We start from the raw sequence: 15,437 nt of genomic DNA, 5'->3' as shown, positions 1-15,437 counted from the left end.
AGGGACTCTTAAATACCTTCTGGTCCAAATAAATAACTTCCATTGTAATTCCCCTGCCACTTCTTCAAATATAATACAATCAAGTTGTCAGATGTAACCCATACTTTATACATCCATGCAGGCTCTTTAGAGGAAGCTGAAAGTATTCAAGATAAAATGAATGGCGGTGCAGACTCGAAGGACCGAATGGTCTACTTCTGCTCCTATTGTCTATATCAGGAAGCCATCCATAATTATAGATTCTTTCCCTACCACTGGTTCAGTTACAACAGTCCAAAAGTCCCTATTGCCCTTCTTAAACATGAAGCAAAATACTTTTTTTGGGGCAGGGATCATGGGGGGGGGGGGGGGGGGGGGGGAGTGGAAGCAACAGTTCCTGAATCTGGAAGCTTCCATGTTCTCTAGTTAGTGAATCTGCAACATTCTAAAATAGAAACCATCTGCAACTGGTGACTTGTCACTCCGTACCACCATTATTTTCTTCTGTTATTTGGTTTAAATTAACATTGGCCCCAGCCATGATGGAGTGTTAGTTTACTTGATATCTGGCAAGTTATCTTCATCCCCAACTGTAACTATTGGCACTGGTTAATTATTTGTTATGTCTATTATTTCCATATTTTCCTTTGCATCATACTTAAATTTTCAATGCATATTGAATCATTTCTATTACATGGTAAAAATTGTTGACTTTGATATCCCTTGCATGTTTCTTTTCATACTCCATTTTCTTTGCATGCTATTGCCCTTGTCATCCATTGTCAAATATTTTTGAACCTCTCCCAGTTACCAAGGTATGTACTAGTTCTTAACCTTTCAGGATACTTTTTCCTTATCTCTTATGTGGTCACTTATCCCTTCAGTTATCCATGCCTGCTTTTCTTCCCACAATAAGTTCTATTATTCAGATTCTCCATTACACAGAAGTTTTTTCTGAATTCCTCAATTAAAGTTTTTAGTATAAAATACTGAGCATACAAATGAGCCATACTACTTCAACTCAATCTTTGTAGGATAGCAAAAATCATAGGTCTGAATATCTGGAGTATTACAATTATTGAATCAGCCAAGCTCCACAATCCACACTAAAAAAAAGCAAAATCTATAGACAGAGCACCTCTGTTATCACAAAAACATCAACTTCAAGAAACAGTATGCAACATTTAACTATGTTGTTACACCAGATTTAGAACACTGTTGCTAAACTAAGTTTCTTTCTATCATCCAGATTGGTACCTTATACCACTATTAAACTGTCTTAAATCAAAAGTGATTATTGTTCTATTAGTATACAATTGTTTTATTACCAAACGCATTTCATCTTTGCAACCCAAATTTACAAGTTGAATTCACGATTTGATTTATAAATTTGTGTTTTACTGACTAGCCTTCAACTCTATGAAGAATTGTTGTTAAATTCAGCACCAATAATTTATGAAGGTTTTATGGTTTTTGAGAACTGAAAACTGGCAATAGAACCAGCTGTATCCCATACATTTCCACTTCAAAATTTCTATTCTTACACAGTTGTTTATTTTTAATGTAGAACTATTTTGGATCTATATATTAACTTTGACAATCAATTGTCAAATCAATTATCTACTGACAATTGGAAATATTAAATGAAGACTTTTCTTCATTGAGATATTTCCTTAACCATTCGCTGTCTATATCTGGGTCCACTCACTTCACAACACAGGTATTATTGAACATTTACCCACAGAAAAATCTAGCAATTTCACTCTAAGTACACAATATATTACATGAAGTGTAATTGATCATGAGACCTGCTTTTCTATTTTACACTTGATTGGTTGGTTAGTTGTTAATGATAGACCAACTGTAAAGAATTGAAAATATCCTGGCCTGGCCACATAAGTCATTAACTCCTTGATTGCAATTGATTAAGTTCATGGCAGCAAAGTCTCAGGGGAGGTGCTCAGTAATTATTGCTGCAGGAACTGGATCAATAACATCTGTACAATTCCTTTGTGAAAATTTACAGTTCAAAAGAGATTGAATGTGCTATTTATATTATACTTAAATTACTTAAAAGGCTCAAGGCTGCAAAAGCAGAGAAAAAAATTCAGCACTATGTTCACTAATGGCATGGATGTTTTCACACTGAGTGTTGGCCTCATTGAATTTATTTGAAGCAAATATCCAGTGTTACTTTAAGTGCAACCCTTGGATAGGAAACCAAAAATAACTGCAAATGCAGAATAAAAACAAAAAAATTGCTGCAAAAACTCAACAGGTCAGGCAGCATCTATGGAAGTGGAAACAGTTAAAATTTAAGGTCTGAAACCCTTTGTCAGAACTGGGGAAGTGAAAATAAGTTAGTTTTCAGCAGTAGAGAAGGTGGGGGTGGGATGGATGGAACAAAGTAAATATTTCTGATAGGGCAAGACCAAATGAGCTAATGTTACAATTAAAGCAGCAGTTAAGATCAGCTGCTGCTTCATCTCTGTCTGGTATTGCTAATAGCAAAGCAGTGGGGCATGCCCAGCAGGCCAGTTTATGATGATAGAAAAAAGAAATTAGAGAGCAGATGTTAAGATGTCTTCACTAGTGCTGGAATTGCACATGAGGTGACATAGTTACAAAATAAACTTCTTGCAGAGGGAGGCGGATTTCGGGAATTCTCTCTCCCTGAGGGTTGTCAGGACTAAATCAGGGGTAATTAGAGAGAAACTAGATAGATCTTTGAAAGATCAGGGAAATGGGGAATGGCAGAGGAGGACACCTGGGGCAGATCAGCATTGGTCAGTTGAGTGGTAGAGCAGGCTTCAGGGACCACATGGCCTACTCCTATAGTTATTTTCTTATGTTCTTAATTTGGAGAATTCAATAGAGTCCAGAAGACTCTAATTTGTCTAGACATCAGGACAAATGGTAATGGTTGAAAGAGGTTAGTTTTAAGGAGCACCTTGAAAGAGAGAGAATTATAAAGGGATTCTAGAACTTAGGTCCTAGACATCCAAATACATGGCTACCAAGAGTGACTATATTTAGATATAGCCAACAGACATGATGAATCAAATGGTCTCCTGTTGCAATTGAACTTCCATTGAACCAGCATGAGAAAAGAGAACCAGCACAGACTCCATGGCAAAGACCAAGGTAACATTTCATCCTTTAAATGACACCAAAATATGCAACTCTACCTTCCAACTCTCTCACTACCCCTATGTTAACAGCAAGTTCAGTGTGCACTATTCACAGCCCTCACCTTCTCAGCACAATTTTATGTAGTGCTTTGCACACAAAATACTGCATGATTGAGCAGCCTCTCTGCACATATCAACACTTTTTTAAAAAAGCAAAGAAACTTGCTTACATAGCTCACAAAAGTCTGGCACCATTCAATAAGCAATGGTTGCAAATTCACACAGCCATTAGGGGAGTTCAATTCCTTCCTCCCATGTTTAAAAGGGGAGGACACAGAAAGCAGGAAACTATAGGTCAATATGCTTAATATCTGACAGGGAAATTGTGAGACCTTATCACAGGACATCTTGACTACACTTACCACCACCCTACCTCTTGTATAGACTCCACTCAATTCTCCCAGTTCCTCCCTCTCCCCTATATTTACTCCAATGATGAGTCTTTCCACATAATGATGAGTCTTTCCACAAATCTGTCTCTGAAATGTCTTCCTTCTCCTGAACAATGGCTTCTCCTTTACCCTAGTGGACAGAGCCTTTGATGAGGTTTCATCTATTTCCAGCACTTCTGCTCTCACTCCTTCTCCCCCTGGATGGGACAATAACAATGATACTAGACCTGACTCAGGTCTTCAGGCTCTTCATTCAAATGACCACCTTTCATAATTTCTGCCAGCTCCAACAACATTTCCCTCAGGCACATATTTCCCTCCTCTCCCCTTTAAACATTTTAAAGGGATTGTTCAATTTACAACTACTGATCCCCTCTTCTGTCCCATCTCTTCTACAGCACTTTACCATGCAACCACAGGAGATGCAACACCTGTCCTTTTATTTCTTCCCATCATCCAAGAATTCCGTCTTTCCTGGTGAAGCAGCAATTTACTTGCACTTCTTCCAATCTAGCACACTGCATTTGTGGTCTCCACTACACTGGAGGAACCAAATATAGTTTGGGCGAGATCACTTTGTGCTTTGCTGAGCATCCATGTTCGGTCTGCAGGAGCAATCCCAAGTTTCCTGCTGCCTTCTACTTTAATTCTCCATCTCATTTCTACTCTGACTGATCTGTGGTCTCCTGCACTGTTACAAGGTTCATCTTACAGCTCTTGTTCCAACTGGGCATGCTGCAGCCTTCCGGACTTGATATCAAATTCTCCAATTTTAGGTAACTTGCTTTCTCTATGTGCATCAGAACTGGTCATGTCTGCTGCAAATCATCTATCCATGACATTGATTCAAATGGGCATGTCCCACAGCCCCTACTATTGACAACACAAACACAAAAGTGTGATCACTCTCTAACTGCCTCTATTAACCCAAGTATTCCCTTCATTCTGTCTCTATCACCCCTCCTCCCCCTTCCCTGCAACTTTAACTAACTAGTTTTCCTCGCTCCCAATTCCAATGAAGGGTCTTTTGGCCTGAAATTTTAAACTGTTTTCCTTTCTACAAATGCTGCCTGACCCAAGTGTTTCAGCATTTTCTGATTTTATTTCAGATTTCCAGCATTTGTAGGTTTTTTTGATTTTCATTGTATGCACTAGAACTTGGAAAACTGATATGGGACTTGATTAAAATATACAAGATCCTGAGTGGTCTTGTCAGAGTGGACAAGAACAGGATGGTTTCACCTGGGGAAGAATCTAGAACTAGAGAGTACTGATTATTTAAGTTAGAGATGACATTCCCCACTTAGACAGATTGGAGTACTCTTTCCTCAAAGGGCAGTGGAAACAGTTTTTGAATACTCTTAAGGGAGGTAAATAGATTCTTGTTAGCCAAGAGAGTGAAAGGTTATCGCAAAGACAGGAACGCAGAGTTAAGGTTACAATCCAATCAGCGATGGATCTTATTAAATACTGAAGTAGACATGAGTGGCCTAATCCTGCTCTTAATTCACATGCTTGTATTTCAAAAGGCAAAATGATTTACTTTGCACAGGATTAAATGCATGGTTGCCTTACAAATGTCAAAAAAGATGAACATTAATTTTTAAACATTTCAAATCACAGCCATTTGAAAATTTTAACATCTTACAGGCAGTTGAAGGTTTAATATTGAGGGAGAAATTCAACCGATTTTTGGTACTGGTACAAAATAGACTTGTGTGATTTAGTGGCAACTCAGCTATTGGGACAGCTGGTAATTGAGCAACACTATTTTAAAGGCAGTTTCTGTCTCTAGAAGGAGAGATGCAATTCAGCTTTGAATTAACTGTAGAAATGGAAGTTGGAGAATTTCTACAAGGTCGCACATATTTTATTCAGTGCTGTAGATGTCTTTATGGAGCTGTTCTTCTCAGCTACAGGAAAGAAGTGTCAAGGCAAATATCTGGCAGCAGCAGAGATGACACAGCAAATGAGCATTGTGCTTCTGGCCTGGCTTAAATTCCAACCATTGCTATTAAGCTACGAGTCCTACTAACATTCTTGTTATTCTCTGCTTAGCCCTGTAGCTCCAGCATTCACAAGACTCCTCCATTCTCCCTCCCCAGTTACTGATACTCTGCCGAGCTTCCTTCTGCTCTTACTGCCACACTCCATGTCCCAATGAGCCTCAAATTCATGACCACAATTTTGCCTTTCATCTGGTCACTTTGCTGTACCATCCAAATTATGCTACCAAGTTCTCTTCAAAACCTTTTAACTTGACAAACTGTAATAGAATTCCTTTCTTTCTGCAGGACAAACTGGCACACAACATCAGGAAGCACAAGTCCACTATTCCTTGGAATTCCATGCCCATTAGAAGAGGCTACACCTGAACCCATAAAACAGAGAAGTTCTCACAAATCTATGGCATGTGATACTCTATGGTTTTGGCTATCTTATAGTTTCTTTCACTTCTCATTGAACTCTTTCTCAAATGTTCTTTTGAATTGCCTCATCTCTGTCCCCAGCCCCATCACAAGTAACTGATCCACTTACTGCATAGGACAAAGAAGTAATTCCCTCCTGGACAAGATATTGTTATTTGTGTTTACCTTTACAGGAACTTGTCCTTTTCATAGAATGAAAGACCACAGATCAAAATCGAGGGGACACAGGGGTCCAGGAACCAACTCACCAGTGAGAGAGCCCATGCCTTAGCCCTCCTGCAGTAGCACAGATGTTAGCTTCAAGAGGAAATGGTTGCGTACTAACAATTTCTCACGTCCATTGCACACTGCCTAGTTGGCACTCCAATGTCAGACAGCATGTAGAATCCCATCTCAAATGTGTTTGGGGTCATCGTTAACAATAGAGAAACAATGCAGTCAAATGTGAAGTACGAGTACTTTTAATCACAATGCTGCAGGATCCTCAACACTGGAGGCATTAATAGAAGCTCACACTGTTACCACTGTGGTTCTAAATTAGAACATCTTCTCCGGCTTGTAAAAAAAATGGTAATGGATAGGGTCATCCAAACAATCAAACTTCTATACTTTATTCTCATGCAGAGCAATGGCATTGCAGAGATATTACCCTGTGCAAGTGACTGTAGTCTCATGATGACAGCACACTATTCTGCACAAGACCCTGAAATGAGTGCACATATTGATGCCAGCTAGGTTAAACTGCCCTATCTGCCACCAAAATACTGGAAACTAGAGGACACAAGTCTCAAAATCATCCACATCTCATCTCAAATGCCTTCATACGTAAACTCCCATATTTAACATCTGGTATAGCACCTTGTAGTTGTAACACATAGATCACACTGTGCTGAGAATCAAGCATCCATTTACACTGATTCCATACTAAAACAATTTTATTCCAGAGACACAGGAGACTGCAGATGCTGGAATCTGAAGCAACAAGCAAACTGCTGAAGGAACCCAGTGGTTGAACAGCATCTGGAATTGTAATACTTTGACCCAAAAATTAACATGCATTAATACCCACAGATGCTGTTCGACCCACTGAGTTCCTCCAGCAGATTGTTTATTGCTCCAATTTTATTCTCCCTACATTTCTACTATACCCAGATTGTAGTCCTCACCTAGACACTAAGGGTAGTTTACAGTCAATTGGTCTATTAACCTGCTTGACTTTGGGTTGTAGGAGGAAACCAGAGCACTTTGAGGAAACCCATGGGCTCATTGGAAGAAAGTGTAAAATTCAACCACAGGCAGCACCAAAAGTCAGGATTGAAACGTGGTTGTTGGAGTTGGGGGACAAAACTTCACCAGCTGTGCCATTTGTCCTGCCCCAAGTTCCACCTTAAAAACACATACAGCACTCTTGGTTTCTGAGCTCATTCACTTCTTCAGATTTACTTTAAATTTGGATTTTAATGTTGAAAATTTCTCCTGTTAGAGCTTCAAGATAAATGTTTCTTTTGTAACAGCTTTAGAAATAGTGATAGCCTATATGGCCAAGATTGGTGGAACATTGGGCTGGACAGCACTGATCACAGCCTGTGCCTAATGGTTGCCATTCAAGCTAGCCCCATAAGTGGCTCTCAAGGATTTGGTGTTGCCAGCGATCTTTCTACAAGGTGAGTGGCAACTAGAATGCAGTAACAATGAAGTAAGGGCCCTTTGTTTCAGTGCGCACACCCCTTACCCCCTACCCCCACCCCACCCCTTGTGCTCCCACACTCTCATACAGGTTGTTCTGCCAAAGCCAATTGGAGAAAAATCAAAGAAAAAAGACATTTAAAATAGTAATATTTCAAGATATTCTAAAATAGATGGCAAAATTCAAAACATGAACAAAAAAAATTCAGCAGGCCAGGCAGTATCTGAAGAGAAAAACAGTTAATATTTCAGGTCAAGTAACCCTTCATCAGAACTCAGGTGCCTCTTTCTGCCCAAATTTAACTTATTTATTTGGATCTAGCCAAAAAAAAAATCAACCATCTTGTTAAACACACTCAGACAAATAAATCCAATTTGAACATATTTAAATGCTTAGGGGGTTGGAGTACCATTCTTTATAATTTAACTGGAAACTTTGCAGTGCAGATGGAGTTTCAATTATTTACCATAAATCAGTAACCCTTGTGCACTACATTAAGGGGTAAAAAAAAAGCACATTTTCCAATGTTGTGAGAAACAGGGATATTTGTTTTTTCTTAGGCTAATATAATTTTTTTCCCTCAAAATAGTATCAATAATAAGGGTCTATACCATTGAGGTCAAAATTGGCATTTCCTGCTTTTAATTTCAAAATTATACTTTATGCAAATACAATTTGTAAAAAGCTTCAAATGAAGGAAAACAGTACAACATTGATTTAAATCTAGAAAGTCCAAGGAAGCAACTGCCTTCGGAAGAAAATATTTTTGGGATGTTGCATTAATGTTGCAGGTGTTTAGGACTGAGAAGGGGGCTACACTAGTGTTAAAGGAATTCCTGGCTACATTCAAACAACCTTTTGACTGCTAGTGTCATTTGAAGTTCCTATATTGATTGCCATACATAGTGGAAAAAAGTTTCAATTTCCAGGGCAAGATACTTACCAAAATGGCCTTGCTGTTCTATATGTCCTGGAATTGGAGCAGAAGTAGTTAGAGGCAGATTGTAGATATCTGCAATTGCTGGAAGAAATTGGGACAAGAGAGGGAGATGCTGGAATTCTTACAAAATGCACTAAATGTGCTTTTTGCCTCAAGTTACCTGAGCAACTGCATTCCAGCAGATTAACTTCACCAGGGATACCATGATACTTTGCACTAGTTTGTGACTCTGCAATATGTCACTTTATTCCCTGTGGCTTTGAAGCTCATTATAGTTCTGAATGTGCACACTTAGGGGTCATTCAGGGTTGTGCAGGTGGCATGAGTGATTTTGGTCCAATAGAAATTCATTGCTGAATTAATGATGTGACAATTGGACACTTACAAAATCTTCACTTTCATCAAGGAGGCAATGATGCCAGAAGACTGAGTTTTACAGTGCCTTTCCACTTGTGGGGCAAAATGTAACTGCACGTGCATACAGCTTTGAATACTTAACATCTAAAACTCTGTGATAACCCAAGAAGTACAAGTGAAAGATGGAAATGGTTTTTAAACAAAATAGAATTTAAATATCATTTGACATTTTGTTGATGTGCAATAACAAGCAGAGTATTATATAGATCTGTGGTAGTTTTCCTGGCATTTGCCATAATACCTTTATCCTACATAAATCCTTGATTTTTATTTACCTAATCCCCCTCCCCTACCCTCCAGTGTCTCGTCCAATCTGAACAGCATTTGAATAAGTGGATCTGTTGAGCATGTGGCTCATAAGTATTATGTGATCCAAGCAGATGCAAGGAATTACTCTCCACCATTGCACTGAGAAAACTGTTGGTATTCTGATGCAATCTAACATTGTGAAGCCATTCTTCCAAAGAATGTGGAGAAGTTCAGCATCAGTATGACTACAGTACTCAGTACACAAGACATGTCCAAACATCAATCTGAAGTAGCTCTGCAATCCAGTTACTAATGGTGTATTTTTATTTGGAACAAACAAGCTCAAAGACTAAATTTCCTATTTAGGACAGATTACGAGTTTTGCTTAAGTGCTTACTTGCCTAATCTGGCACTACCACAGGGTGCTATACCAGATGTTAAATATGGGAGTTTACGTGTGAAGGCATACGAGATGCAATGGTGAATCTTGAGACTTGTGGCCAGAGTGCTGCAGTTCCAGTATTTTAGTGGCACATAGGACAGTTTAACTTGGCTGGCATCAATATGTGCACTCATCCAGGGTCTTGCGCAGAATGGGTGTGCTGTCATTTAAGAGCATTGTGGTTAAAAGTACTCCTGACTTCATGTTTGACTACATTGTTTCTATATCATTAATGATGACCCCAAACATGTTTGAGATGGGATCCTACATGCTGTCTGACATTGGAGTGCCAACTAAACAGGACACAATAGACATGAGAAATTGTTAGTTCATAACCATCATTTCCTCTTGATCTGCGCCACTGCAGGAGGGCTAAGGCATGCTCAATGCGCTGTATGTCTCTACAACTTAAAGGAACCTGGCCAATAACCTGTGTCAGGTTAAAGCAACTTGACACAGTAACCTGGCCAATATTTATAACCTTTTCCATCAGTAGAAAAGGAAAAGAGTCACTTCTAGCAAATCTGCTTTTGGGCATTTGTGTTGTTCCAATTAGTGCCATGTTTTCTATATTACTCGTTACTAGATTTGAAAAGTATTTAAATGGCTGTACAGGACATAGAGACATGCTGAGGTTATGAAAAGTGCTTTGTGATTGCATTTTCTTTGCTTTCTGATCTCTGCTTCTCACCTTCCCAGGTCACTTACATTATTGACAGACATCCATTGCATGCATAATATTTTCCTTTAAATAGGTAAAAGGCATTTACTGTTGGCATTTTCAAAACAAAATGCTATTCTATGATACCATTGGCAAGTATTTTTGTTCGGTACAGATTTAATTGATGCATTATGTAGTACTGTTTTACTGGCAATAAAGCCAATTGACAATTATATGTAATAATCTCAGGTTTTTTTTGATGTTTTTAGTTTTCATAATGTATTATATCATGAATCCTTAAAAGCAAACTAGTTACCATCAGTTTGACCTCTAAATAGTCTAAATGGTAGTCTATCATCCACAAAAATTCTTAATCAATACCAAATGTTCAAGTTTTACCTAGGATAGCAACAACTTCATCATCTTGAATTACTTCCAAGGACCCAGAAACCACAAAGCAGAGGCTGTCAACACTTTCGCCTGCATGATAAATTAAATCTCCTGGAGCACTATGAATGGTCTGAAACTCCATTGCCAGAGCTCGTAAACAGCCATCACTTGCGAGTCTAAAAGCTGGATGCTCTTTGAAGACTTTACGATTTAAGTGAACACAAATGTCTGCACGCATATCCTTAGGACAGATTTCTAGAACCTAAAAGGGGAAACAGAAATACAAATAGATCAATTTGTGATTCGTAGTTCATTGAGTACATACTCTGCTACAGGTTAAAATTCTCTGGTCTGGCAACTCCCATGGTCTGGCACATTTTGAGGATGTAATACTGAGGAAATATGTAATACTTTTTACTTAGGAGGGAATCAGGAGCTGAGAGACCAAGGAGCAGCAGGTCCCTCACAGGTCAGGTCTAATTTAGAAAAGCCAATAAAAAGGAGGTCGTATCAAGCAGAGAGGCCATTTTGGAGCAGCCATTGTCGGAGTGGACAGAGTCAGAGTGAGTGGCTTTGGCATCAAGAGGCGGAGGTCATCTGCAACAACACTGGTGAGTAGCTGGTAAGTAAAGGTAAGGTTTACTGTTATTGTTATAACTTTTAAGTAGACTGCAGCTAGGTAAGAAAAAGATAGTTTAGATGGAGGGCAAGGAGATGTGCTGCAGCTGCATGATGTGGGAGCTAGTGGACTCTGCTGGGGTGCACGGTGACCACACCTGCAGTAAGTGCTTGAGGCTGGAGGAACTTCAGCTCAGAATTGATGAGCTGGAGTTGCAGCTTCAAACACTGCAAAGCATCAGGGAGGGAGAGAGTTATGTAGATGCTGTGCATCGAGAGGCAGTCACCCCCCCCCCCTTTAGAGCAGGTACTTTTAGGGTCCAGACAGGAGGCAGATAGATAGGCAACTGTCAGGGGAAAGAAAGAAAGGAAACAGGCAGACAGAGTAGAGGACCCCACAGGCTGTTCCCCTCAAAAACAGGTATTCTGCTTTGGATGCTGTTGAGGGGGATGACCTACAGGGATCCAGCAGCATTAGCCAGGTTTCTGGCACTGGGACTGGTCCTGCTACTAAAGAAGGGAAAGGAGGAGAAGAGGAGGGCAATAGTGATGGGGGACTTGATAGTCAGGGGAACAGATAGGAGGTTCTGTGGACATGAGCGAGAATCCCGGATGGTATGTTGCCTCCCAGGTGCCAGCGTCCAGGATCTCTCTGTTCAGGTCCACAGCATTCTTGTGCGGGAGGGAAAGCAGCCAGAAGTCGTGGTACATGTTGGTACCAATGACATAGGTAGAAAGAGAGATGAGGTCCTGAAAAGTGAGGTTAGGGAGCTAGGCAGAAGGCTGAAGAACAGGACCTCAAGGGTAGCAATCTCAGGATTGCTGCCAGTGTCACATGATAGTGAAAGTAAGAATTGGAGGAGATGGCAGATGAATGCGTGGCTGAGGAGTTGGTGCAGGGGGCAAGGTTTTAGATTTTTGGATCATTGGGATCTCTTCTGGGGAAGGTGGGACTTACACAGAATGGATGGGTTACACCTGAACTCGAGGGGGACCAATATCCTTGCAGGCAAGTTTGCTAGTGTGGTTCAGGAGGGTTTAAACTAGTTTGCAAAGGGGATGGGAACTGGAGGGATAGGTAAGTGGAAGTGCATGGAATAAAGCCAGATCTAACATATAGAGAGGCTCTTAAGAAGGAGAAGCAGAGTACAGGGTATAAAAGTAGTAGGGTGGATGGGCTAAAGTGCATTTACTTAAATGCAAGAAGCATCAGGAATAAAGGCGATGAACTGAGAGCTTGGATAAATACATGGAACAATGATATTGTGGCTCTTGTAGAGACTTGGCTGTCACCAGGCTAGGAATGAATACTGAATGTTCCTGGATTTCAGTGTTTTAAAAGGGATAGGGAGGGTGGGAGAAGAGGAGGGGTGGCGTTACTGGTCAGGGATACTATTACAGCTGCAGAAAAGGTGGATAATGTAGCAGGATCCTCTTGAGTCAGTATGGGTGGTAGTTAGGAACAAGAAAGGAGCAGTTACTCTACTGGGAGTATTCTACAGGCTCCCTGGTAGCAGCAAGGATACGGAGGAGCAGATTTTGGAAAGGTGCAAAAGTAACAGGGTTGTTATCATGGGAGACTTCAACTTCCCAAATATTGATTGGCACCTGCTTAGTACCAAAGGTTTAGACAGGACAGAGTTTAAGTGTGTCCAAGACGGATTCCTGTCACAGTATGTTGACAGGCCGACTAGAGGGAATGCCGTATTAGATCTAGTATTAGGTAATGAACTGGGTCAGGTGACAGATCTCTGTGGGTGAGCATTTGGGGGACAATGACCACCGCTCCCTAATCTTTAGCATTGTCATGGACAAGGATAGGAGCAAAGAGGACAGGAAGATATTTAATTGGGGAAGGGCAAATTATGAGGCTATAAGGTTAGAACTTGTGAGTGTGAATTGAGATGACAATTTTGAAGGGAAATATACTATGGAGATGTGATAGTTGTTCAGGGATCTCTTGCAGGATGTTAGGGATGAATTTGTCCTGGTGAGGCAGAGAAAGAATGGCAGGGTGAAGGAACCATGGTTGACAAGAGAGGTGGAACATCCAGTTAGGAGGAAGAAGGCAGCATACATAAGGTTTAGGCAGCAAGGATCAGATAGGGCTCTTGAGGAATATAGGGTAACAAGGAAGGAACTTAAGAAGGGGCAGAGGAGACCAAGAAGGGGACATGAAAAGGCCTTGGTGAGTAGGGTTAAGGAAAACCCCAAGGCATTTTTCACACGTGAAGAGCAGAAGGATGACGCGACTAAAGATAGGACCAATTAGGGATAAAGGTGGGAAGATGTGCCTGGAAGCTGTGGAAGTGGGTGAGGTCCTCAAATGAATACTTCTCTTCAGTATTCACCAAGGAGAGGGGTCTTGATGACACTGAGGACAGTGTTGGCAAGGTTAATGTTCTAGAGTATGTAGATATCAAGAGAGAGCATGTGTTGGAGCTGTTAGAAAATATTAGGACAGATAAGTACCCAGAGCCTGATGGACTATTCCCCAGGCTGCTCCGCAAGGCGAGGGAGGAGATTGCTGAGCCTTAGGCTAGGATCCTTGCGTCCTTGTTGTCCATGGGAATGGTACTGGAGGATTGGAGGGTAGCAAATGTTGTCCCCTTATTCAAAAAAGGTAGTAGGGATAGTCCGGGGAATTATAGTCCAGTGAGCCTTACGTCTGTGGTGGGCAAGCTATTGGAAAGGATTCTTAGAAATAGGATCTACGGGCATTTAGAGAATGATCAGGGATAGCCAGTGTGTCTTTGTGAAGGGCAGATCATGTCTCATAAGCCTGATAGTGTTCTTTGAGGTGACCAGACAGATTGATGAGGGTAGTGCAGTAGATGTGGTCTACATGGATTTTAGTAAGGCGTTTGACAAGGTTCCTCATGGTAGGCTTCTTCAGAAGGTCAGAGGACATGGAATCCAGGGAAGCTTGGCCGTGTGGATTCAGAATTGGCTTGCCAGTAGAAAGCAGAGGGTTGTGGTGGAGGGAGTGCATTGAGATTGGAGGGCTGTGACTAGCGGTTTCCCACAAGGATCGGTTTCATGATTTTTATTAATGACTTGTATGAGGGGGTAGAAGGGTGGGTTGGCAAGTTTGCAGACGACACAAAGGTTGGTGGTGTTGTGGATAGTGTAGAGGATTGTCGAAGCTTACAGCGGGATATTGATAGGATGCAGAGCTGGGCTGAGAATTGGCAGATGGAGTTCAATCTGGAGAAGTGTGAGGTGGTACACTTTGAAAGGACAAACTCCAAGGCAGAGTACAAAGTTAATGGCAGGATTCTGAGTAGTGTGGAGGAGCAGAGGGATCTGGGGTTTCATATCCACAGATCCCTGAAAGCTGCCTCACAGGTGGATAGGGTAGTTATGAAAGCTAACACCCCATAAGCTTTCTTAAGTTGAGGGATTGCATTTAGGAGCAGTGAGGTAATGATGCAGCTCCATAAAACTCTGGTTTGACCATACTTAGAGTAGTGTGTAGTTCTGGTCACCTCATTATAGGAAGGATGTGGAAGTGTTGTAAAGGGTGAAGAGGAGATTTACCAGGATGCTGCCTGGTTTAGAGAGTATGCATTATGAGGAGAGACTAAGGGAGCTAGGGCTTTACTCTTTGGAGAGGAGGAGGATGAGAGGAGACATGATAGAGGTGTACAAAATATGTAGAGGAATAGACAGAGTGGACAGCCAGCACCTCTTTCCCAGGGCACCAATTCTCAATACAAGAGGGCATGGCTTTAAAGTAATAGGTGGGAAGTTCAAGGGAGATATCAGAGGTTTTTTTTAAACCCAGAGAGTGGTTGGTGCATGGAATGTGCTGCCTGGGGCAGTGGTGGAGGCAGGTACATTGGACAAATTCAAGAGATTACTAGATAAGCATATGGAGGAATTTAAAATAGAGGGATATGTGGGAGGTAGGGGTTAGATGGTCTTAGGCGAGGTTTAAAGGTCAGCACAACATTGTGGGCCAAAGGGCCTGTATTGTGCTGTACTGTTCTATGTAATAGAAATCTATACTAATAAACTAATCCTAATCAAGAGCTAACTG

General features: G+C 40.9%; 1 protein-coding gene across 1 annotated transcript in view; it reads right to left on the bottom strand.

The window, feature by feature from the left end:
- kcnh1a (potassium voltage-gated channel, subfamily H (eag-related), member 1a) overlaps window positions 1–15,437 on the bottom strand; it is a 141,398-nt gene that overhangs the window by 41,107 nt on the left and 84,854 nt on the right. The window contains exon 9 of the mRNA XM_052011759.1: window positions 10,787–11,039. Within this exon, the coding sequence (XP_051867719.1) occupies window positions 10,787–11,039 (253 nt within the window). The remainder of the gene's footprint in view (window positions 1–10,786; window positions 11,040–15,437) is intronic.

Source organism: Pristis pectinata, chromosome 3, assembly GCF_009764475.1.
Source record: "Pristis pectinata isolate sPriPec2 chromosome 3, sPriPec2.1.pri, whole genome shotgun sequence".
Taxonomy (NCBI): Eukaryota; Metazoa; Chordata; class Chondrichthyes; order Rhinopristiformes; family Pristidae; genus Pristis; species Pristis pectinata.
The sequence above is the reverse complement of the archived record's forward strand: the minus strand, read 5'-3'. Positions and strand labels throughout refer to the sequence as shown.